Here is a 26,221-nt window from a genome sequence, read left to right on the forward strand (position 1 = left end):
CCAGCAGTCCAATGGCCAGATGGAGCAGACTAACCAAGATTTAGGATGCCTGGCCTCCGAAAGACCCAATATATGGTGTGACCATTTGCCCACAACAACCCACAGTATGTCACAGTTTGGTTATCCTCCAGCTCTCTTTCTGGAGCAGGAGACTGAGGTTGGGGTTCCTGTGGCCAAAGATCTCATCCAATGCTCAAGCAAAAATGGAGTAAGGCAAAAGAGATTTTGCTGGTCTATACCAGTGAACCAAGGGAGAAGACGGGGACCCACTTTACAGCCTGAGCAATACGTCTGGCTGTCCAGTCATGATATGCCTCTCTGGAAGAGGTCTAGAAAGTTGGCGCCCAAGTTCATTGGACCTGGTGGCTTATACCTTGCAGTTACCCAAGACCCTAAAGATCAACCCCATCTTTCACATCTCTAAATCAAAACCTGTCTGCACCAGCCCCTTAGTCCCACCACTACTCAGGTTTATCGATGGTCTTTATTATGAGAAGACTTTTCGACTCATATACTGCATGGGGTGTTTGGCAATAACTCGTGAACTGGGAGGGATTCAGACCCAAGGACAGGTACTTGGGGCCTGAAAGAGTCATCTTGGATCCAGCTCTCATCATCATCATCTGTCTGAGCAGCCAGGGCCGTCAGGAGTTGGCCGTAGGAAAGGGGTCCTGTTTTGAGATGTTCCCAACCACACCAGCTTCTGGAATTCAGACGCTCTATAACTTTCTGGAGTATGGATAGCTGGTGCGGCCCCTTTAAGGGTTCAGGACTGACCCGCTAAATGGCAAGCGTGTTTTGGGCACCAAGAATTGATTACTTAAAGAGCACCTGAGATGAGGTTTGGTGCTCAAATTTAAGCCTAACTAGGAATAGCTCTAGCTCTGGATTTTGCTCAGTTCTCAATCCAGCTTTATACCGTGCCTTGACTCCAGGCTCAGATACTCTAGCACTTGTGTCCAAACCATCTCATCAAGCTCTTTCGTCACACTGGGGAATCAAAAACCAGACTTCAGAGGTTTAAAGTGAGAGGGGAAGCAAGTTAACAGGAACCTGAAAGGGACCATTTTCACGCAGAGGGGACTGAGCTGCCGGAGGAAGTGGTTGAGACAAATATATTAATAACATTTAAAATACACTTGGACAGGTAGATTCAAGATTCAAGATTGTGTAATGTCATTTCCTGTACACAAGTATAAAGGGGAACAAAATAATTGTTTCTCCAGATCTCGTGCAGCACAAAAAACTCAATAATAATAAAAGCCCAATAGATATAAATACATAAGAGAGCTTGGAGGCAGAGTAACACACACAGACTGCTGGAGGAACTCAGCAAGCCAGGCAGCATCTATGGAAAAGTGTCAACAGTCGATGTCTTAGCCCAAAACATTGACTGTTTACTCTTTTCCATAGACACTGCCTGGCCCGTTGAGTTCCTCCTGCATTTTGTGTGTGTTACTTTGATTTCCACCAACTGCAGATTTTCTCTTGTTTATATACACAGACTGATTGTCTGTCCACAAAGTGATGCTAGGCACAGGAGTGTCTGTATACAAGGTGACTCTGACAGGAAATGATAAAGTAGTGGTGGTTGGGAGTGTGGAGGGGTGGGTTAGTGAGTGGAGGTGTTGATCAGCCTCACTGCTTGGGGAAAGTATCTGTTTTTGAGTCTGGTAGTCCTGGCATGGATGCTACGTAGCCTCCTCCCTGATGGGAGTGGGACACACAGTCCATGAGCAGGGTGGGTGGGATCCTTCATAACATTACTGGCCCTTTTCCAACACCTTTCTGTATATATGCCCTTGTTTAGGTTGCTTCTTGAATATTGTATTCAATTCTGGTCACTCCATTAGAGGAAAGATGTCAAGGCTTTGTAAAGGGTGGAAAAGATATTTACCAGGAATCTGGCTGGATCAGAGGGTATGTGCTATAACGGGAGGTTGGAGTGGCAGAGGCAGAAAGGAGATCTGATAGAGGTTTATAAGATTATGAGAGGCATAGATAGAGTAGACAGACAGTATCTTTTCCCAGGGTTGAAATGTCTTATACCAGAAGACAGGTATTTAAGGTGAGAGGAGATACTCATTACAAACAACAATAGCACAAACTAATTAAACTATTTCTTTCCCTGCCTCTGTGGTGCCCGTCAGTTCCAAAACACCTCCATGGAGCTTGTGAACACCGCATGTTCCTTCTCCATGGTTTCCCAGAGTAGACATTGCCGGGCAGTCAGCCTGGGCAGAGCCCTCCATTGCCCACCTCCAGGATGCACGGATAGCAAACGGTCAGCCCCAGAATCGAGTTTGCTAAGACATCCACCTCCCTCCTTGCACCCTCTCAGTACAGAGTGACAAAAATGTTTAGCTCCTTTACAGGTTCCTGTGTGTTTATTAATTTAGAGATACAGGGTGGAACAGACCCAAAGCGCGCACTGCACGGCCACCCATTAGCCAAACCACAAGGCAATTTACAATGACCAGTTAGAACCTGTACTTCTTTGGAATGTGGGAGAAAACTGGAGCATCCAGAGGAAACCTATGCACACACAGGAAGGGACGAACAAACTTTCTTACAAAAAGTTGGAATTGAACTCTGAACTTGGACGCCCCAAGGTGTTGTGCTAACCACTATGTCACCGTGGGGCCGACAGGGCTCCTTCGGATTCTGTGATCACATGATCTGATAACTGAATACCGACTGGATTACAGGTTCTCGCTGCTGGAACGGGGATGAATACAACACCAGAAATTGTCCTCCCAGAGGTCACTGGCTCTTCGGACAAGGAGTCTGACCGAGCCACACACCTGAGGTAAGCTCCATGCAATTAGGGCCAAGGTTCTCCCAGGTACCTGGTGCAATAGCCAAGGGGGAGATCAGTGGGTTGGGAGAGAGGGCCTGTGCAGCGATCCACAGGCCTCTGTGTTCTTTCTTCTGGCCCCCAGGCTGGCTTGAAGAAATGAAAAGGTTAATGTGGATGTGGAGAGGATGTTTCCTATAGTGGGGAGTCTAGGACCAGAGGGCACAGCCTCAGAATAGAAGGATGACCATATAGAACAGAGATGAAGAGGGATTATTTTCAGCCAGAGGGTAGTGAATCTGTGGAATTCGCTGCCACAGACAGCTGCGGAGGCCAAGTCATTGGGTATATTTAAAACAGAGGTTGATAGATTCTTGATTAGTCAGGGTGTCAAAGGTTACGGGAAGGAAACAGAAGAATGGGCGTGGAGGGATAATAAATGAGCCATGATGGAATGGTGGAGCAGTTTTGATGGGCTGAGTGGCCCATTCTGCTCCTATGTCATATGGTCTTTGACGTTATGGAACAGGGATCAACAGAGACCAGCAGCCACTGTGCTCTTCCCTCTGGTCCCCTGGAGACTGTGATTCGTGTCCAGCCCCAGCAAAGTGTGCACCAGGCTAGGCTGATGATCGCACTAGTTGTGGACAGAGTTTCACTCTGGGGCTCGGGACATACACCAGACTCAGATTTTAGAGCAGTGAGAGAACTCTGCATAGTCAGATCTCAGACTAGGAAAGCAGTGAGAGAACTCTACATGGTCAGATCTCAGACTAGGACAGCAGTGAGAGAACTCTACATAGTCAGATCCCAGACTAGGACAGTAGTGAGAGAACTCTGCATAGTCAGATCCCAGACTAGGACAGTAGTGAGAGAACTCTACATGGTCAGATCCCAGACTAGGACAGTAGTGAGAGAACTCTACACGGTCAGATCCCAGACTAGGACAGCAGTGAGAGAGCTCTATAGGGTCAGATCCCAGACTAGTACAGTAGTGAGAGAACTCTACACAGTCAGGTCCCAGACTAGGACAGTAGTGAGAGAACTCTACAGGGTTAGATCCCAGACTAGGACAGTAGTAAGAGAACTCTACAGGATCAGGTCCCAGACTAGGACAGTAGTGAGAGAACTCTACAGGGTCAGATCCCAGACTAGGACAGTAGTGAGAGAACTCTACACGGTCAGATCCCAGACTAGGACAGCAGTGAGAAAACTCTACAGGGTCAGATCCCAGACTAGGACAGTAGTGAGAGAACTCTACACGGTCAGATCCCAGACTAGGACAGTAGTGAGAGAACTCTACAGGGTCAGATCCCAGACTAGGACAGTAGTGAGAGAACTCTACAGGGTCAGATCCCAGACTAGGACAGTAGTGAGAGAACTCTACAGGGTCAGATCCCAGACTAGGACAGCAGTGAGAGAACTCTACACGGTCAGGTCCCAGACTAGGACAGTAGTGAGAGAACTCTACACGGTCAGATCCCAGACTAGGACAGTAGTGAGAGAACTCTACAGGGTCAGATCCCAGACTAGGACAGTAGTGAGAGAACTCTACATGGTCAGATCCCAGACTAGGACAGTAGTGAGAGAACTCTACATGGTCAGATCCCAGACTAGGACAGTAGTGAGAGAACTCTACAGGGTCAGATCCCAGACTAGGACAGTAGTGAGAGAACTCTACTGGTCAGATCCCAGACTAGGACAGTAGTGAGAGAACTCTACATGGTCAGATCCCAGACTAGGACAGTAGTGAGAGAACTCTACAGGGTCAGATCCCAGACTAGGACAGTAGTGAGAGAACTCTACATGGTCAGATCCCAGACTAGGACAGTAGTGAGAGAACTCTACAGGGTCAGATCCCAGACTAGGACAGCAGTGAGAGAACTCTACACGGTCAGATCCCAGACTAGGACAGTAGTGAGAGAACTCTACAGGGTCAGATCCCAGACTAGGACAGTAGTGAGAGAACTCTACACGGTCAGATCCCAGACTAGGACAGCAGTGAGAGAACTCTACACGGTCAGATCCCAGACTAGGACAGTAGTGAGAGAACTCTACATGGTCAGATCCCAGACTAGGACAGTAGTGAGAGAACTCTACAGGGTCAGATCCCAGACTAGGACAGCAGTGAGAGAACTCTACAGGGTCAGATCCCAGACTAGGACAGTAGTGAGAGAACTCTACACGGTCAGATCCCAGACTAGGACAGTAGTGAGAGAACTCTACACGGTCAGATCCCAGACTAGGACAGTAGTGAGAGAACTCTACACGGTCAGATCCCAGACTAGGACAGCAGTGAGAGAACTCTACACGGTCAGATCCCAGACTAGGACAGTAGTGAGAGAACTCTACATGGTCAGATCCCAGACTAGGACAGTAGTGAGAGAACTCTACAGGGTCAGATCCCAGAGTAGGACAGCAGTGAGAGAACTCTACATGGTCAGATCCCAGACTAGGACAGTAGTGAGAGAACTCTACACGGTCAGATCCCAGACTAGGACAGTAGTGAGAGAACTCTACAGGGTCAGATCCCAGACTAGGACAGTAGTGAGAGAACTCTACATGGTCAGATCCCAGACTAGGACAGTAGTGAGAGAACTCTACAGGGTCAGATCCCAGACTAGGACAGCAGTGAGAGAACTCTACACGGTCAGATCCCAGACTAGGACAGTAGTGAGAGAACTCTACACGGTCAGATCCCAGACTAGGACAGTAGTGAGAGAACTCTACATGGTCAGATCCCAGACTAGGACAGCAGTGAGAGAACTCTACACGGTCAGATCCCAGACTAGGACAGTAGTGAGAGAACTCTACAGGGTCAGATCCCAGACTAGGACAGTAGTGAGAGAACTCTACAGGGTCAGATCCCAGACTAGGAAAGCAGTGAGAGAACTCTACATGGTCAGATCCCAGACTAGGACAGTAGTGAGAGAACTCTACAGGGTCAGATCCCAGACTAGGACAGTAGTGAGAGAACTCTACACGGTCAGATCCCAGACTAGGACAGTAGTGAGAGAACTCTACAGGGTCAGATCCCAGACTAGGACAGTAGTGAGAGAACTCTACAGGGTCAGATCCCAGACTAGGAAAGCAGTGAGAGAACTCTACAGGGTCAGATCCCAGACTAGGACAGTAGAGAGGGAACTCTGTATGTAAGATTCCAGCCTGAAACTTGTTCACAGTAGCAGTACAGTGTGATACATAAAAATATTATAAACTACAATATTTCAGGGAATGAAAAGGGTTAATATACAAGGAGCATTTGATGGCTCTGGGCCTGAAGTGGCTGGAGTTTAGAAGAATGAGGTGGGGTCTCATTGAAACCTAATTTTACTCAGTAAGATACCAGACTGAGATGAGGACTATAAGGTAGCGGCACAGTATGCAATGGGATATGCAGCGTCTACGTGACCTATATAGATAGATAGATAGATAGATAGATAGATACTTTATTCATCCCCATGGGGAAATTCAACTTTTTTCCAATGTCCCATACACTTGTTGTAGCAAAACTAATTACATACAATACTTAACTCAGTAAAAAATATGATATGCATCTAAATCACTATCTCAAAAAGCATTAATAATAGCTTTTAAAAAGTTCTTAAGTCCTGGCGGTAGAATTGTAAAGCCTAATGGTATTGGGGAGTATTGACCTCTTCATCCTGTCTGATATATCTGTGGATATATCGGTATTTGCAAAGGAAATTGCCTGCACTCATTTTATCCTGAGTGCCGAATATCCAATCTGAGGCGAGACCTGATAGAAGTTTTCAAAATGGCAGTCGGTGAGGCATAGATAGAGTAGACTGTCTGACTGTTTACCCCAGGTACAAATGGTGGTAACTAGAGAGGGGAAGTTTAAAGAGATGTGCTGAACAAGACTTTTACACAGAGTGGTGTTTACCTGCAATGTACTGCTGGAAGCAGATATGATAGAGGTGTTTAACAGGCAGATGGACAGGTGAGTGTACAGGGCACAGAGGAATAGGATTGTGAGGTGTTTAACAGGCTGTTACATGGACAAATGTGTGTACAGGGCACAGAGGAATATGGATCATGTACAGGCAGAGAGATTTGGTTTAATTCAGCAGCCTGTATAGCTCTGACTTGATGGACCAAAGGGCCTGTTCCCAGACTGAACTGTTCTGTACTGTTTTGTTGGTCTGCAGGTGCCCCAGCCCCATCCAGAGGAAGTCCAGCAGAAACTCCCGGGCCTCCTTGTCCTCAGCAAGTTCCCTCACCTCTGTCGGTAAGTACTGAGCATCAGACACCTGTCAACGACTTCACATTATGCCCTTTCTCAGAATCATAATCGGGTTAATTATCCCCCTTTGTTTCTTCCCCACTCTTTTTGGCACAGCTTTGTGGGCCAAAGGGTCTGTATTGTGCTGTAGGTTTTCCATGTTTCTATTACTTCCCCCCGGCTCCCTTCCTCCTTTCCTTTCTCCTCTGGTCCACTCGCCTCTCCGAACAGATTCTTTCTTCTCCAGATCTTGACCTTTCCCACCCGTCTGGGTTCATCTATCACCTTCCAACGAGACTCCTTTCCCTCCCCCCACCTTTTTATTCTGCGACCTTCCCCCTTCCTTCTCAGTCCAGCTCGAAACATCGACTGTTTATTCATCTCCATACATGCTACCTGACCTGCTGAGTTCCTCCAGCATTTTATGTGAGTTGCTTTAGGTTTATTATCACTGACAAATGTCAAATTTGTTCACAATGACAGTACAGTACGATACATAAAAATACTATAAATGACAATAATTCAGAGAATGAAAAGGTCAATGTATGAGGAGCATTTGATGGCTATAGGCCTGAACTCGCTGTAGTTTAGAAGAATGAGAGGGGAATCTCATTGAAACTTACTGAATACAGTATTGAAAGGCCTAGACAGAGTGGATGTGTCCTATAGTGGTTGAGTCTAGGACCAGCGGGTATAGCCTCAGAGCCTCAGAACAGAGGGGCATCCATTTAGAACAGAGATGAGAAGGAATTTCTTTAGCTAGAGAGTGGTGAATCTGTGGAATTCATTGCCACAGATGGCTGTGGAGACCAAATCTTTGAGTAAATTTAAAGCAAAGGGTAATAGGTTATTGATTAGTCAGAGTGTCAAAAGTTATGGGGAGATGGCAGGAGAATGGAGTTGAGAGGGATAATAAATCAGCCATGATGGAATGGGCCAAGTGGTCTAATTCTGCTTCTATAACTTCTATAGTTGTACAGTGGAGAGCATTCTGACAGGCTGCATCACTGTCTGGTATGGAGGGGCTACTGCACAGGACCGAAAGAAGCTGCAGAGAGTTGTAAATTTAGTCAGCTCCATCTTGGGTACTAGGCTACAAAGTACCCAGGACACCTTCAAGGAGCGGTGTCTCAGAAAGGGAGCGTCCATTATTAAGGACCTCCAGCACCCAGGGCATGCCCTTTTCTCACTGTTACCATCAGGTAGGAGATACAGAAGCCTGAAGGCACACACTCAGCAATTCAGGAACAGTTTCTTCCCCTCTGCCATCTGATTCCTAAATGGACATTGAAGTTTTGGACACTACCTCACATTTTTTTTTAATATACAGTATTTCTGTTTTTGCACATTTTTTAAATCTATTCAATACACATAATTGATTTACTTGTTTAGTATTATGTTTTATTTTATTATTATTTTTTTCTCTCTCTGCTAGATTATGTGTTGCATTGTACTGCTGCTGCTAATTTCATGTCACATGCCGGTGATAATAAACCTGATTCTGATTCTGATATCTTATGCTGTTATGGTGTTATATATTGATTATAAACATATGTTACAATATGTATATAATTAATATCATACACTTAGTGGCCACATTACTAGGTACAGGAGATACTTTGTGAAGTGGCCACTGTGAGTACGTTTGGGTCTTCTGCTCTTGCAGCCTGTCCACTTCAAGGTTCGACGTGTTGTGTGTTCAGAGCTGCTCTTCTGCACACCGCGGAGTGAGTGAGGTTGAGGAGAAAGTTTGAGATTGGCTGAGGTAAGGTGAAGTCATGGTGCATGCTGGCATTGTCAGAACCCAGGTGTGGAAGATCACCAGATTCCGGTGTGGAGAGGACAGACAGAGTTTATTCATAACAATTCCAACAAAACATCAGGGACTTAGCCAAGCAACACCATAAGAAGTAACATTCTCAAAACTAGGACACTGCAGTTAGTGCTATTCAGGCATCCACTTAAATCATACAGGTAACACAGAACTCCTGAGCCTGTCAAAATAAACTTAACAAGTTTAAACGGAAAGCACCAGGAGACCGCATTATAATAACATGAGGAACTCTAAGCAATTAATGACCCTTGAACCAATTCTGATGCACTATAAGCCTCGGAGCCCAACGCTCCCAGTGCCCTGCACTAACCTGAAGAACTCATTACAGGTGAGGCTAAGGTGGATGAGGTGAGTGAAGCTGAAGCCGAGGTGAGTGAGTGAGGCTGAGGTATGTGAGATTGAGATTGATGTGAATGAGGTTGAGGTGGGTGAGGTGAGTGAGATTGAGGTTGAGGCTGAGGTGAGTGAGTTGAGGCTGAATTTCTCTTATACCCTCAGATGGAGATGGCCACGTGTACGATCTTGTGAATGACCAGCTGCCTGATGTCGAGCTCTCCGACGAAGACAGAAAGAAAAACACAGAGCTGCTGGAGGAGGCGAAGAAAATCAGTGAGAGGTTCCTCAGCCGTCGGAGCCGCCGCTCTAGGACCAGTATTTCTGATTCTCCGCCAGGTAATGGGCCGGAGAGCATGGTCATAAGCATAGGAGCAGAATCAGGCCATTTGGCCCATCGAGTCTGCTCCACAATTCAATTTCAATTCATGGCTGATTCAATTTTCTTCTCAACCCTATTCTCCTGCATTCTCCCTGTAACCTTCGACATCTTGACTAATTTAAGAATCTATCAACCTTTGCTTACCCAATATCCTGGCCTCCATAGCTACCTGTGACAAGGAATTCCACAAATTCACCACCTTCTGCTTAAAGAAGTTCCTCCTCATCTCTGTTCTATATGGTCATCCCTCTATTCTGAGGCTGTGTCCTCTGTTCCCAGACTCCCCCACATAGGAAACATCCTCTCCACATTCACTCTATCTGTGTCCTCTGTTCCCAGACTCCCCCACTGTAGGAAACATCCTCTCCACATCCACTCTATCTGTGTCCTCTGTTCCCAGACTCCCCCACTGTAGGAAACATCCTCTCCACATCCACTCTATCTGTGTCCTCTGTTCCCAGACTCCCCCACTGTAGGAAACATCCTCTCCACATCCACTCTATCTGTGTCCTCTGTTCCCAGACTCCCCCACTGTAGGAAACATCCTCTCCACATCCACTCTATCTGTGTCCTCTGTTCCCAGACTCCCCCACTGTAGGAAACATCCTCTCCACATCCACTCTATCTGTGTCCTCTGTTCCCAGACTCCCCCACTGTAGGAAACATCCTCTCCACATTCACTCTATCTATGTCCTCTGGTCCCAGACTCCCCCACTGTAGGAAACATCCTCTCCACATCCACTCTATCTGTGTCCTCTGTTCCCAGACTCCCCCACTGTAGGAAACATCCTCTCCACATCCACTCTATCTGTGTCCTCTGTTCCCAGACTCCCCCACTGTAGGAAACATCCTCTCCACATCCACTCTATCTGTGTCCTCTGTTCCCAGACTTCCCCACTGTAGGAAACATCCTCTCCACATTCACTCTATCTATGTCCTCTGTTCCCAGACTCCCCCACTGTAGGAAACATCCTCTCCACATTCACTCTATCTCGTCCTTTCAATTGTCCATGAGTTTCAGTCTTCTAAACACCAGCGAGTACAGATCCAGAGCCATCAAACCCTTCTCTTATTTAACCCTTTCAAACCCATGATAATTCTCGTGAACCTCCCATCCCACAATGTAACCACCCCTCAATACCACCCCTCCCACAGTGTAACCACCCCTGAATACCACCCCTCCCACAGTGTGAGCCTCCCTCAGTACCACCCCCACAGTGTGAGCCTCCCTAAGTACCACCCCTCCCACAGTGTGAGCCTCCCTCAGTACCACCCCTCCCTCAGTGACCCTCCCTCAGTACCACCCCTCCCACAGTGTGAGCCTCCCTCAGTACCACCCCTCCCTCAGTGTGACTCTCCCACAGTGACCCTCCCTCAGTACCACCCCTCCTTCAGTGTGACCCTCCCTCAGTACCACCCCTCCCTGTATGACCCTCCCTCAGTACTACCCCTCCCACAGTGTGACCCTCCCTCAGTACCCCCCCAGTGTGACCCTCGCTCAGTACCACCCCTCCCACAGTGTGACCCTCCCTCAGTACCACCCCTCCCTCAGTGTGACCCTCCCACAGTACCACCCCTCCCACAGTGACCCTCCCTCAGTACCACCCCTCCCTCAGTGTGACCCTCCCTCAGTACCACCCCTCCCTCAGTGTGACCCTCCCACAGTACCACCCCTCCCTGTATGACCCTCCCTTAGTACCACCCCTCCCACAGTGTGACCCTCCCTCAGTACCACCCCCCCAATGTGACCCTCCCTCAGTACCACCCCTCCCACAGTGTGACCCTCCCACAGAGTGACCCTCCCTCAGTACCACCCCTCCCTCAGTGTGACCCTCCCACAGTACCACCCCTCCCACAGTGTGACCCTCCCTCAGTACCACCCCTCCCTCAGTGTGACCCTCCCACAGTACCACCCCTCCCACAGTGACCCTCCCTCAGTACCACCCATCCCACAGTGACCCTCCCTCGGTACCACCCCTCCCACAGTGACCCTCCCTCAGTACCACCCCTCCCACAGTGTGACCCTCCCACAGTACCACCCCTCCCACAGTGACCCTCCCTCAGTACCACCCCTCCCTCAGTGTGACCCTCCCTCAGTACCACCCCTCCCACAGTGACCCTCCCACAGTACCACCCCTCCCACAGTGACCCTCCCTCAGTACCACCCCTCCCTCAGTGTGACCCTCCCTCAGTACCACCCCTCCCACAGCATGGTGTGGTTGGGCTGATCCTGGATGGGGTCTGAGTGGGTGTTTCTGCTGAGATGTTATGTTTTCCCATTACAGCGGTGACGCCCTCGCGGACTCCAACTGCCTCTCCCAGCCCCTCTCACAGTGTGACCCTCCCACAGTACCACCCCTCCCACAGTGACCCTCCCTCAGTACCACCCATCCCACAGTGACCCTCCCTCGGTACCACCCATCCCACAGTGACCCTCCCTCGGTACCAACCATCCCAAAGTGTGACCCTCCCACAGTGACCCTCCCTCAGTACCACCCATCCCACAGTGACCCTCCCTCGGTACCACCCCTCCCACAGTGTGACCCTCCCACAGTGACCCTCCCTCAGTACCACCCCTCCCTCAGTGTGACCCTCCCACAGTACCACACCTCCCACAGAGTGACCCTCCCTCAGTACCACCCCTCCCTCAGTGTGACCCTCCCTCAGTACCACCCCTCCCACAGTGTGACCCTCCCACAGTGACCCTCCCTCGGTACCACCCCTCCCACAGTGTGACCCTCCCACAGTACCACACCTCCCACAGTGTGACCCTCCCTCAGTACCACCCCTCCCTGTATGACCCTCCCTCAGTACCACCCCTCCCACAGCATGGTGTGGTTGGGCTGATCCTGGATGGGGTCTGAGTGGGTATTTCTGCTGAGATGTTATGTTTCCCCATTACAGCGGTGACGCCCTCGCGGACTCCAACTGCCTCTCCCAGCCCCTCTCACAGTAATTCTGTCACAGCTCTGCACCTCGGTAGGTAGGCATTGTGAGGCAAGGTCCTGCGGTCATCCGGTGACCCTGGGTTTGAGGGGTAGCACTAGGGGATGTGATTGGGGGGGATAGATATGAGAGGGGTGGTTGGGTGGTGGTCTGGGTGTGGTTGGGTGGGGGTCTGGGGTGTGTTTGGGAGGGGGTAGGGTGGGGGTCTGGGGTGTGGTTGGGAGGGGGTTGGGTGGGGTCTGGGGTGTGGTTGGGAGGGGGTTGGTAGGGGGTTGGGTGGGGTCTGGGGTGTGTTTGGGAGGGGGTTGGGTGGTGGTCTGGGGTGTGTTTGGGAGGGGGTTGGGTGGTGGTCTGGGGTGTGTTTGGGAAGGGGTTGGGTGGTGGTCTGGGTGCTGTTGGGAGGGGGTTGGGTGGGGCTCTGGGGTGTGGTTGGGAGGGGGTTGAATGGTGGTCTGGATGTGGTTGGGAGGGGGTTGGTAGGGGGTTGGGTGGGGTCTGGGGTGTGGTTGGGAGGGGGTTGAATGGTGGTCTGGATGTGGTTGGGAGGGGGTTGGTAGGGGGTTGGGTGGGGTCTGGGGTGTGGTTGGGAGGGGGTTGGGTGGTGGTCTGGGTGTGGTTGGGAGGGGGTTGGGTGGGGGTCTGTGGTGTGATTGGGATGGGGTTGGGTGATGGTCTGGGATGCAGTTGGGAGGGGATTGGGTAGGCGTCTGGGATGTGATTGGGAGGGGGCTGGGATGTGGTTGTGATGGGGCTTACAGGTGAATCTGAGCCTGGATTAGGGTGGATGTAGAATTTTTGGGAGTTGTGTTGGGAATAGCTTTAGGGGAATAAATACAGCATTGGGTGGCATTGGAAGGATTTTATGGGATGAATATGTGTTGGGTTCAGAGTTGGGCTTGGAGTGGGTTAGGGATAGAGTTGAAGTGGGTTGGTGGTGCTGTTGGGGAAAATTTGGGGTGAAATTAGGGGCCTGTCTGAGCCGGGGTTGGAGTCGGTATGGGAGTGGGTATAGGGGTGGTTGGGGATATTGATAGGATTGGGATGGGGTTGTGTTGGGAGTAGGTTCAGGGATGGTCCTGAGCTGGGATTAGGATGGGGTTGTGTTGGGAGTAGGTTCAGGGATGGTCCTGAGCTGGGATTGGGATGGGGTTGTGTTGGGAGTAGGTTCAGGGATGGTCCTGAGCTGGGATTGGGATGGGGTTGTGTTGGGAGTAGGTTCAGGGATGGTCCTGAGCTGGGATTGGGATGGGGTTGTGTTGGGAGTAGGTTCAGGGATGGTCCTGAGCTGGGATTGGGATGGAGTTGGAGGGGTTTGTATGGTTGACACAGGGAGTGAGGAGCAAAATAAATAGTGCAGCTGTGTGGTCAGCTCTTTTAATACCCATAGATAAGAAACATTCTATGCATACCTTCAGATACGAGTCAGCCAATCAGATACCTCATAGTGCAGCACCAGAGAAGCCTCCAGAGCTTTCCAGAATTATGCAAGTACAACTACTAGGGAACACACTGAACAATTGCATTTACACACTGTGACCACTAGGGGACACACTGAACAATTGCATTTACACACTGTGACCACTAGGGGACACACTGAACAATTACATGTACATACTGTGACCACTAGAAAACATACTGAACAGTTACATGTGTATAGTACAGGTAGTCCCCGAGTTACGAATGTCTGACTTACAAACAACTCGTACTTACGAACCAAGGAAGGAGAACTCAGTCTGCCCTTTTAAGTTGGATTGCGACGCCATCCGCCATTTTAAGTCAGATTGTGATGCTGTCCACCATTTTAAGTTGTTGCCATTGACACTGTGTTGCATGTGTAACTTTGTATTTGGCTTAAATTTTTCTTAGCAGGGTTCACCCTGACCCTGCCCCCCCCTTTTCCAGTCAGCTGGTGGCGCAGTGAGATCAGCGCCGGGCTCGAGAATGGAGGTTCCCAAGTTCGATCCAGTGACAGATCGCTTCTGAGCACGCTCTCCATCTGTGCCCAGTTGATGTTGAGCTTGCAACTCGACCTCATATAAAAAACACTGCCATCTCCAGTTTAAATTCCCACGCGGAATATTGTGGAGGATCAAATACCCAAACACAGCACAGCCCCCACTTGTCCCATTTAACCTGTCTCGGTGCGGTGGACTTTAGGACCCGGTGGAGCTCGGGACCCAGCGGACCTTAGGACCTGCCGCACAGTGTTTCTGTTCTGATGATGGGAAACGATCACAATTGAAAATAAAGTGGAAATAATAAAGCGTTTGGAAAGAGGTGAAATGTCATCAGTCATCGGAAAAGTGTTAGGCTACAGTCAGTCAACGATCGGAACAATTTTGAAGGATAAAGTGAGAATAATGAAGCATGTGAAAAGCCCTGCCCCGATGAAAGTTACAATTATTACTAAGCAACGCAGTGGTTTAATTATTGGAATATATACATTTCTTAAGTGTTTTATATACATAGAAAAGTAAAATATATACTATACCATATATTATAGTATATACTATACTTAATATATACTATATATTAAGACAAACATTTGGCTGACTGACGTACAAATCCAACTTAAAGACAGACTCAGGAACGGAACTCGTTCATAACCTGGGGACTGCCTGTAGTCATAAAAATACAATCAGATAATTAATTGTTAAGCTGCAAAGAACAACAATTAAACAGTCTAATCTAAGAATTGACCAAACTACTCCAACATAATCTATGTGGGTACAAAGCATGTTGGAAGGTCCAGTAGCACTATAGAAATGCAAATCTTTTGTTCGTACTTTACCAACTGTGGGAAAAAAGACCATAGCCAGCTGGTGAGAGTAGGGAGACCAGACGTGTCAGCATAACCATTTTCAATCAAATACAGAAAAAAATTACACAGATGTTGCCAGGCCTTGAGGACCTGAGTTATAGGGAAAGGTTGAGTAAGTTAGGACTTTGTTCCCTGGAGTGCTGGAGAACGAGGGGAGATTTGATAGAGGTATGCAAAATTATCAGGGGCATAGAAGGGGTGAATGCAAGCAGGCTTTTTCCACAGAGATTGGGTGAGACTACAACCAGAGTCATGGGTTAAGGGTGAAAGTTGAAATGTTTAAGGGGAACACAAGAGGGAGCTTCTTCACTCAGAGGGTGATGAGTGTGCGGACGAGGTGCCCGTGTGAGTGGAGGACTGAGATTGATTTCAGCATTTAAGGGAAGCTTGGATAGGTACATGTATGGGAAGTGTATGGAAGGCCATGTCCAGATAAGGGTGGATGAGAATTATAGTTTGGCATGGACTAGATGGACTGAAGGACCTGTTTCTGTACTGTAGTTCTCTATGACTCTCTGTCTCTGTGACACTTTCTTGATTTCCCCACCAGAGCCAGACATGCCAGCAGTCCGGACCATGGTTGTGCCTTCGCTTCAGGCTGGGGAGGAAGATGCCTCTTCACCCATCAGGGACAAGGAGATGAAGGTAAAAGGTCCCTCGTTCACAATGGTGCTGATCCCCTAGGATCTGAGGAAAGACATTTTGCACTGGGCTGATGTGTCACTGCCCTTTGACAAGATCCCCCATGGTAGGCTCATAAGCAGAATCAGAATCAGGTTTAGTGTCACTGGCGCATGTCGTGAAGTTTGTTGTGCAACAGTGGTTCACTGCAGTACATAATAATAAAAAATCTGTAAATCATAATAAGAAACACACTTCTTTTAATATACAGTATTTCTGTTTTTGCACATTTTTAAATCAATTCAATATGCATAATTGATTTACTTGTTTATTGATTATTATGACTGTTTTTATTTTATTTATTATTATTTTTTCTCTCTCTGCTAGATTATGTATTGCATTGAACTGCTGCTGCTAAGTTAACAAATTTCACATCACATGCCAGTGATAATAAACCTGATTCTGATCCTGATCCTGAAGTAATGCAAAAAGTGAGCAAAAACAAAGAAAAAAATTGAGGTAGTGTACAAGGGTTTACTGTCCATTCAAAAATCTGATCGTCGAGAGGAAGAAGCTGTTCCTGAAACATTGAGTGTGTGTCCTCAGGCTCCTGTACCTCCTCCCTGATGATAGCATTGAGGAAAGGGCATGTCCTGGGTGATGGGGCCTTAGAGGGACGCTGCCTTTCTGAGACGCCACCTTTTGAAGATGTCCTGGATGGAGGGGAGGCTTGTGCCCATGATGGAGCTGGTTGAGCTTACAGCTGTCTGCAGCTTCCAGTCCTGTGCAGATAGGCCTAGATAGAGTAGATGTGCAGAGGATGTTTCCTGTTTTGGGGGAGTCTAGGACCAGAGGGAACAGCCTCAGAATCAGAGATGAGGGGGAATTTCTTTAGTCAGAGAGTGGTGAATCTGTGGAATTCATTGGCATAGATTGTTATGGAGGCCAAGTCATTGAGTATATTTAAAGTGGAGGTTGATGGGTTCTTGATAGTCAGGGTGTCAAAGGTTACAGGAAGAAAACAGGAGAATGGGGTTCTGAGGAAAAATGGATTAACCGTGATGGAATGGCAGAGCAGACTTGATAGGCCAAATGGCCTAATTCTGCTCCTATGATCGTCCATCTTGTGTCAGGTGATGAGTACTTATTTGGAGTTCCACTTACTGTGCATTGTCCCATTCATGCTCGCTGTCTTCTGTGACAGATTGTGTGGGAAATTAATAACCCCACACAGAGCTACCCACTCTGTCCTCTTCTGATTAATATAACTCTTTTAATTATTATCCCTGTTATGTTTAATTAGTCCTGAGCTGTCATTAACCGGGATTTCTAACCACTGGTGATAGAAGTGCTCCTAGCAAATCGATGTTTCATTGACTCCACACCATTCCTGCCTGTTCCTTCCCTTCCATCCCTCCTTTACCCCATCTCTTCAATACCTCATGTCTTCAATACAGAGCGGACTTGATGGGCTGAATGGCCTAATTCTGCTCCTGTATCTTATGGTTTTATGTTGTCCCTTCCTGTGTTGAATGACCTGACAATCTACCTCGTTATGATCTTGCGTTTTATTGTCTACCTACACTGCATTTCTCTGTGGCTCTAACACTTCATTCTGCATTGTTGCTGTTTTACCTTGTTTGACCTCAATGTGCTGTGTAATGATCTGATCTGTGTGCACACTATGCAAGCTTTTCACTTTATCTTGGTAGATGTGATGATACTAAACCCACTCTCCCTCTCTCTCTGATACCCTCTCTCCCACTCTCACCTATTTCCCAATAATACATTGTGATACTCTCCTTCTGATACCCTCTCTCCCACTCTCCCTTTCTCTGACACACACCTATTTCCCAATAATACATTGTGATACTCTCCTTCTGTTACCCTCTCTCCCACACTCCCTCTCTCTGACACACACCTATTTCCCAATAATACATTGTGATACTCTCCTTCTGTTACCCTCTCTCCCACTCTCCCTCTCTCTGACACACACCTATTTCCCAATAATACATTGTGATACTCTCCTTGTTACCCTCTCTCCCACTCTCCCTCTCTCTGACACACACCTATTTCCCAATAATACATTGTGATACTCTCCTTCTGTTACCCTCTCTCCCACTCTCCCTCTCCCACTCTCCCTCTCTCTGACACACACCTATTTCCCAATAATACATTGTGATACTCTACTCCTGATACCCTCTCTCCCACTCTCCCTCTCTCCCACACTCCCTCTCTCTGACACACACCTATTTCCCAATAATACATTGTGATACTCTCCTTCTGTTACCCTCTCTCCCACTCTCCCTCTCCCACTCTCCCTCTCTCTGACACACACCTATTTCCCAATAATACATTGTGATACTCTACTCCTGATACCCTCTCTCCCACTCTCCCTCTCTCCCACACTCCCTCTCTCTGACACACACCTATTTCCCAATAACACATTGTGATACTCTCCTTCTGATACCCTCTCTCCCACTCTCCCTCTCTCTGACACACACCTATTTCCCAATAATACATTGTGATACTCTCCTTCTGTTACCCTCTCTCCCACTCTCCCTCTCTCTGACACACACCTATTTCCCAATAATACATTGTGATACTCTACTCCTGATACCCTCTCTCCCACTCTCCCTCTCTCTCTGACACAATTGTAATTGCTGTATTGGGCTTTTCCACAGCAGCTCTCAGTTCTGAACCATTCAGGTGTTTGGTAATGACAACAAAAAACAAACTGAACCGAGTGCTTCATTCAAGGGAAGTTGTTGGGTGTGAGAGCACTGACATGGTCAGGATGGGGAATGGCTCTCATGGGTCTGTTGTTGGGAGCTTCCATCTACCTCAGCAGGAAAGCAGCTTGTAGAAGAAATGGATAGGGAAGGTTTAGGGTAGGGGTTCCCAACCTGGGCTCCATGGACCTCTATGGGTATTGGTCCATGGCATCAAAAAGGTTGTGAACCCCTGATTTAGAGGGATATGGGATTAATCTGGGCAAATGGGACTAGCTTTGATAAGCAACTTGGTCTGTATAAATGTGTTGGGTGGAAGCACAAAGATAAATGTCCACAGTTCATTGTCAAGTTCACTGTTATGAAACATTGAACACAGAACAGCACCTCATAAGAACACGTCCCTTGGCCCACAATTTTGTGCCAAACCAATTAGATCAGTAATCGAATGTCTAACTAAACTAAGCCTTTCTACCTATCCAGTGTCCATATGCTTCCATTTTTCTCACAATCATGTGTCTATTTAAATGTCTCTTATAAGCCTTTAATGTTTTTGCCTCTACCCCCACCCCAGGCAGTAGATTCCAGGCACCCACCATCTCTGTGTAAAAAAAACTTGCCCCTCACATCTCCTTTGAATTTACCCCCTCTCACCTTAAATACATGCCCTCCAGTATGAGACATTTCAACCTTGGGAAGAAGGTGCTGTCTGTCCACTCTAACTCTTTGAAAACCCTCTATCAGATCTCTCCTCAGCCTCCGACCCTCCAGAGTAAACTCAAGTCTGTCCAGCCTCTCACCATCTACACGCGAGCATGTCGACAGAGATGCAAAGCAAAACACGCGGTTTTACCACAGGCACAGAGCGTCAGATAAGCAGCTCTCACAAGAAAAGCATCAATTAAACATACACCATCATACAAGAAAAAAGACAACTATGACAATAAGAAAATAAATCATTGTAGTTCAAAGAGACCAAAGGTTTATAGTGATTCAGTTTGTGCCAGTTGGTTCATGAATCGAATGGTTGAAGGGAAATACTGTAGCTGTTCCTGAACCTGGTGGTGTTGGGCTTCAGGCTTCTGTACCTCCTGCCCGATGGTGACTATGACAAGATGGTGGGGATCTTTGATGATGGATGAGGCAGCTCCTCCTGTAGATAGTACGGATGTTGGGGAGGATGTGCCCGTGATGTATGGCTCTCTGTGGCTTTGTGGATTCTGGGGAACGATGTTCTCTCTGCAGCTTGTTCTGTTTCTGTTGATTGGCTGTACCAGACCACAAGGAGATACTTTGAAGGTCTATCTTCCATCTTGTATTCACTGCGACTCTGAATGATTCGAAGCTGCTTTGTTTATTAACCCACCATTGATCGTACATCCGGTCTCACATTGGGACACATGTTTGAGAAGCAGGTAGCCGTCGATCTCTGTCAAAGCTCCCCTGCCTTATCTCCCTGTTAACATCACGCATGGCAGAATGAACGGCTCCTTCACCTGTACAGCTAACTCTACTGCACAACTCACTGTGCTGGTGACTGCACCAGTGTTGCATGTGTGAATGCACAATAAAATGCTTTCACTAACAACAAGGGCTGAGAGTTTGATGTCTTTACTTACCCCACTAGCACTCAGACACACCCACTCTGTGTGGCCTTCGCGGTTATAAATTGTATTTATTTAGAGATTCAGCACGGTAACAGGCCCTCCCCGCCCAACGAGTCCACACCGCCCGATTACACCCGCGGGACTGACTAACACACTAACCCTTACGTCTTTGGGGAATGGGAGAAAGCTGGAGCACTCAGAGGAAATCAACGTGGTCACAGGGAGAACGTACAAACTCCTTAAGACAGTGATGGGAATTGGAGCTGCAGCTCGCTGACCTTCAGCTCATACGGGAGAATGAGGAGGTGATAGACAGGAGCTACCAGGAGGTAGTTACCCCTAGGTTGCAGGAGACAGGTAACTGGGTGACTGTCAGGAGAAGGAAGGGAAAAGTACAGCCAGTGCAGAGTGCATCTGTGGCCGTTCCTCTCAATAATGAGTATACAACCTTAGATACTGTTGCGGGGGACAGCCTACCAGTGATCAAGTCTCTGGCACCGAATCTGGTGCTGTGGCTCAGAAGAGCGGAGAAATGAAGAGGACGGCAGTGCTGACAGGAGAGTCCCTAGTCAGAGGGACAGAGACGAGGTTCTGTGGGCACGATAGAGAAACCCGAATGGTATATTGCCTCCCTGGTGCCAGGGTCTGGGATGTCTCAGATCAGGTCCATGGCATTCTCGAGGGGGAGGGTGTATCTCGGCACCAGTGACAGAGGTAGACAAGGTGAGGAGGTCCTGAAGAGAGATTTTAAGGAGCTACATAGAAAGCTGAGAAACAGGATCTCCAGGATAGTAATCTCTGGATTGCTGCCTGTGGCAGGTACCGGTGGGGGTAAGAATAAGATGATCTGGCAGGTGAATGTGTGGCTGAGAAACTGGTGCAGGGGACAGGGGTTCAGATTTATGAATCATTGGGATCTCCTCTGGGGAAGGTACGATCTGTACAAAAGGGATGGGTTACACCTGAGCCCGAGGGGGATCGATATCCTTGCGGGCAGGTTGGCTACAGTTGTTTGGGAGGGTGTAAACTAATTTGGCAAGGGGATGGGAACTGGAATGATAATGCTGAGGATGAGGCAGATGGTTTACAAACAGAGGCAGTGTGTAGTGATACTGCGAGCAAGGAGAGGCTGATGACAGGGCAAAATAGCCGTCAACAGGATGAGTTGCCTTGTAAAATGCAGACAAAATCAAAAAGGGTGAGTACAGGACTGGAGGTGTTATATTTGAATGTGTGCCGTATATGGAATAAGACAGAGAACTTGCGGCACAGTTACAGAATGGCAGGTATGATGTTGTAGACACACTGAATCATAGCTGAAAGAAGATTATTGCTGGGAGCTTAATGTCCAGGGATACACGTTCTATCAAAAGCACAGACAAGAAGGCAGAGGGGGTGGTGTTGCTCTGTTGGTAAAAAATGAAATCAAATTATTAGAAAAAGGTGACATAGGGTTGGAAGGTGTTGAATTATTGTGGGTAAAGCTAAGGAACTGCAAGGGTGAAACAACCCTTTTGTGAGTTATATAAAGAAATGAAAACAGTAGTAAGGATTTGGTCTACAAATTACGACGGGACATAGAAAACATTTGCCAAAAAAACAATGTAAAATAATCATGGAAGATTTCAATATGGAGGTGGATTGGGAAAATAAAGTTGGTGCTGGATTCCAAGAGGGGAGATTTGTAAAATGCCCATGAGGTAGCTTTTCAGAGCAGCTTGCAGTTGAGTCCACTAGGGAATCAGCAGTTCTGGATTGGGTGTTGTGCAATGAACTGGAATTGATTAGAGAGCTTAAGGTAAAAGAACTGTCAGGGTAAAGTGATCATAACATGATCAAATTCATCCTGAAATTTGAGAAGGAGAAGCTAATGTCAGATGTATCATTATTACCGTGGAGTAAAGGGAATTGCAGAGGCATGAGAGAGAAGCTGACCAGAATTGATCGGAAAAGAACACTGGCACGGATGATGGCAGAGCAGCAATGGCTGGAATTTCTGAAAACAATTCAGAAGACACAGGATATATACATCCCAAAGAGGAAATAGTATTCTAAAGGCAAGACGACACAACCATGGTGAACAAGAGAAGTCAAAGCCAAGATAAAAGCTTAAGAGAGTACATATAATAGAGCAAAGATTAGTGAGAAGTTCAAGGATTGGAAAGCTTTTAAAAACCCATAGAAGGCAACCAAAAAGGTCATTAAGAAGAAAAAGATGGAATATGAAAATAAGCTAACCAATAATATTAAAGAGGGTACCAAAAGTTTCTGCAGATACATAAAGTGTAAAAGAGAGGCGAGAGTGGATGTCAGACCACTGGAAAATGGAGAGGGAGTATTGGAGGGCAAGGAAATGGTGGACAAACTGAATAAGTATTTTGCATCAGTCTTCACTATGGAAGACACTAGCAGAAGTTCCAAGTTGTCAGGGGGAGGAAGTGTGTTAAGTTGCCATTACCATGGAGAAGGTTCTTGGGAAACTGAAAGATCTGAAGGCAGATAAGCCATCTGGTCAGATGGTGTACACTCCGAAGTTCTGAAAGAGGTGACTAAAGAGATCGTGGAGGCATTGGTAATGATCTTTTAAGGATCACTAGATTCTGAAATGACAAACACGAGAAAATCTGCAAATGCTGGAAATCCAAATTACACACATGAAATGCTGGAGGAACTCAGTAGGTCAGGCAGCATCTATGGAAAAGAGTAAACAGTTGGTTTCAGGCCAAGACCTCCTTCTAGAGGTTCTGGAATGGTTCTGGAAGACTGGAAAATTGCAAATGTCACTCCACACTTCAAGAAGGAAGATAGGCAGAATGAAAGGAAACTATAGGCCAGTTATTCTGACCTCAGTGGTTGGGAAGATGTTGAAGTCAATTTTTAAGGATGTAGTTTCAGAGTACTTGGAGGCACATGATAAAATAGGCCATAGTAGGTGTGGTTTCCTTAAGGGAAAATCTTACCTGACAAATCTGTTGAAGTTCTTTGAAGAATTAGCAAGCAGAATAAGACAAAAGAGAATTGGTTGATATTGTGTATTTGGATTTTCAGAAGGCCTTTGACAAGGTGTCACACATGAGGTCATTTAACAACTTAAGAGCCCATGATATTACAGGAAAGATTCTAGTACGGCAGGAGGCAAAATGTGGGAATAAAGGGAGCCTTTTCTGGTTGGCTGCCAGTGACTAGTGTTGTTCTACAGGGGTCTATGTTGGGACCGATTCTTTTTACAAAGGCTGATGGAATTGATGCCTTTGTTGCAAAGTTTATGGGCGATACGAAGATAGGTGGAGGGAGAGGTAGCTGTGAGGAAGCAGAGATGTTACCGAAGGATTTAGACAGATTAGGAGAATAGGCAAAGAAGTGGCAGATGAAAAACAGTGTCAGGAAGAGTATGGTCATGCACTTTGGCAAAAGAAATAAAAGAGTAGTCTATTTTCTAAATGGAGAGAAAATTCAGAAATCTGAGGTGCAAAAGGACTTGGGAGTCCTTGTGCAGGATTCACTAAAGGTTAATTTGTGGGTTAAATCAATGGTGAAGAAGGCTAAAGGGATGTTATCATTCTTTTCAAGAGGACTGTGTGGAATGAGTTTCCAGTAGAAGTGGTAGAGGCAGGTTCGGTATTGTCATTTAAAGCAAAATTGGATAGGTATATGGACAGGAAAGGAATGGAGGGTTATGGGCTGAGTGCAGGTCGGTGGGACTAGGTGAGAGTAAGCGTTCGGCACGGACTAGAAGGACTGAAATGGCCTGTTTCCGTGCTGTAATTGTTATATGGTTATATGTTATATATAGGACTAGGATATAAAAGCAAGGATGTAATATTGAGGCTTTATAAAGCACTGGTGAAGCCTCACTTGGAGTATTGTGAGTAGTTTTGGGCCCCTTGCCTTAGAAAGGATGTACTGACACTGGAGAGGGTCAAAGGAGCTTCACAAAAATGATTCCTGGATTGAACGGATTGTCATATGAAGAGCATTTGATGGCTTCAGGCCTGTATTCACTAGAATTCAGAGGAATGAGGGCTAACCTCATTGAAACCTATCAAGGTGAAAGGCCTTGATAGAGTAGGTATGGAGAGGATGTTTCCTATGGTTGGAGAGTCTAGGACCAGAAGACACAGCCTCAGAATAGAGGGGCGTCCTTTTAGAACGGAGATGAGGAGGAAATTCTTTAGCCAGAGAGTGGTGAATCTGTGGAATTCTTTGCCACAGGCAGCTGTGGAGGCCAACACTTTATGTATATTTAAAGCAGAAGTTGATAGATTCTTGATTGGTCAGGGCATGAACAGATATGGGGAGAAGGCAGGAAATTGGGGCTGAGTGAAAAATTGGATCAGCCATGATGAAATGGTGGAGCAGACTCACTGGGCCAAATGGCCTAATTATGCTCCTGTATCTTATGGAATTGGACCCATGCCACTGGTGCTCTAATAACATTACACCAACCACTACTTCCCAAGTTGTAGCTATATTCTCTCCTTCTCTGTAAGCACACTATCAGATCATAATGAAGACACAGGGGACTGGGAATGCTGGAATCTGGAGCCTCAAACTGTCTGCTGGAAGGACAAGACAGATGTTTCTTTACCCACTGAATCCTCCCAGCAGTTTATTCGGGGGTGATGTTGCTGTCAGGACAGCTGCTAAATTTATATTTTGTTCAATTGAGCAATGCAGCATAGAATTGACCCTTCCAGCCCAGCAATCCACCTCCTAATCACAGAACAATTTACAAAGACTAATTCACCTACTAACCTGTGCATCTTTGGAATGTGGGAGGAAACCTATGAGCTCACAGGAAGGAATGTACAAAACCCTTACAGAGTTGAACTCTGAACTCTGTCGCCCTGGGCTGTAACAGCATTGTGCTGGCTCCCGTGGTGTTTGGAAAGATGTGGTGAGCACACTGTGCTAACTTACATACCTGATACATATAGAGTATGTAGATACGTAGAGTCCAGCCAGCTTTCTGCCGAGAGAAATCTGCCAATGATCTGGACCTAGACACGAGGTTCTGAAGCTGCTGGAAATCCAGGGCAACTCACAAAATGCTGGAAGAACTGAGCAGGCCAGGAAGCATCTCTGGAAATGAATGAAGAGTTCACACTTCAGATCGAGACCCTTAATCAGGACTGGAAAGGAAGGGGCCAGAAGCCAGAATAAGGTGATGGAGGATACAACCTGGCAGGTGATGGAGGGGGGAGCAGGTGAAAGAAGTGAATGGATGAAGAAAGAAGACTCTAATTGCAATAGTATAATAATAATCTTGGTTCCTTAAGGTTGTCATAGCTGTGGGGGGTGGGGGGAGGTGGGTGGATAGTGGAGATGAGCTCCCACCATCTATTAAATGCTCCCAAAGATGTACGTCTCAAATAGCCCCTGGCATCCAAGTCCTGCTCCTGGCCTTCATGATTGGCTTATTAAGCCCAGCAGAACCATTTCTATGGACGGGAGAAGGGGCAAAGATGGATTACTGGCACCTTAAAACCAGTCGCTTTGGGCCGATGGGGCTCGCCAGCTGTGTTGGCAGCTCAGTGAAGAGAAAAAAACCTGATCAAACCTCCACTACCTTGTAGCTATAACCGTTCATGGGGAAGGCTTCAGGAGCAAGCGAAGAGGGAAATATCCAGAGCTGGAGTCCGTAATGCAGTCCTACACTGAGTTCAACACTGACTGGCAACTCCTGTGATGTTGCTGGTACTAAACTGTATCGGTCTCTGCCGTTCCTTTGGATTCATCAACCGCGTGGAGAGGGGGAGTCTGCTGCACGGGCAGCAGCTTCTCCTCCATATCGTACTTCCTTTGGCTTGTGTATCTAGGCATCTAGCACACAATATCCACAGTCAGCCCGGACCAGCAGAAGGCCTCCTTGATAATAACCTGGAAGTAAGGAAGAATTTAA

General features: G+C 47.2%; 1 protein-coding gene across 1 annotated transcript in view; it reads left to right on the forward strand.

Annotated features, from left to right (window-relative positions):
• mrvi1 (murine retrovirus integration site 1 homolog) overlaps positions 1-26,221 on the forward strand; it is a 253,637-nt gene that overhangs the window by 119,504 nt on the left and 107,912 nt on the right. Inside the window, exons 7-11 of the mRNA XM_073049956.1 lie at positions 2,709-2,809; positions 6,970-7,049; positions 9,376-9,549; positions 12,497-12,571; positions 15,910-16,004. Of these exons, the coding sequence (XP_072906057.1) occupies positions 2,709-2,809; positions 6,970-7,049; positions 9,376-9,549; positions 12,497-12,571; positions 15,910-16,004 (525 nt within the window). The remainder of the gene's footprint in view (positions 1-2,708; positions 2,810-6,969; positions 7,050-9,375; positions 9,550-12,496; positions 12,572-15,909; positions 16,005-26,221) is intronic.

Source organism: Hemitrygon akajei, chromosome 6, assembly GCF_048418815.1.
Source record: "Hemitrygon akajei chromosome 6, sHemAka1.3, whole genome shotgun sequence".
NCBI classification, from domain to species: Eukaryota; Metazoa; Chordata; class Chondrichthyes; order Myliobatiformes; family Dasyatidae; genus Hemitrygon; species Hemitrygon akajei.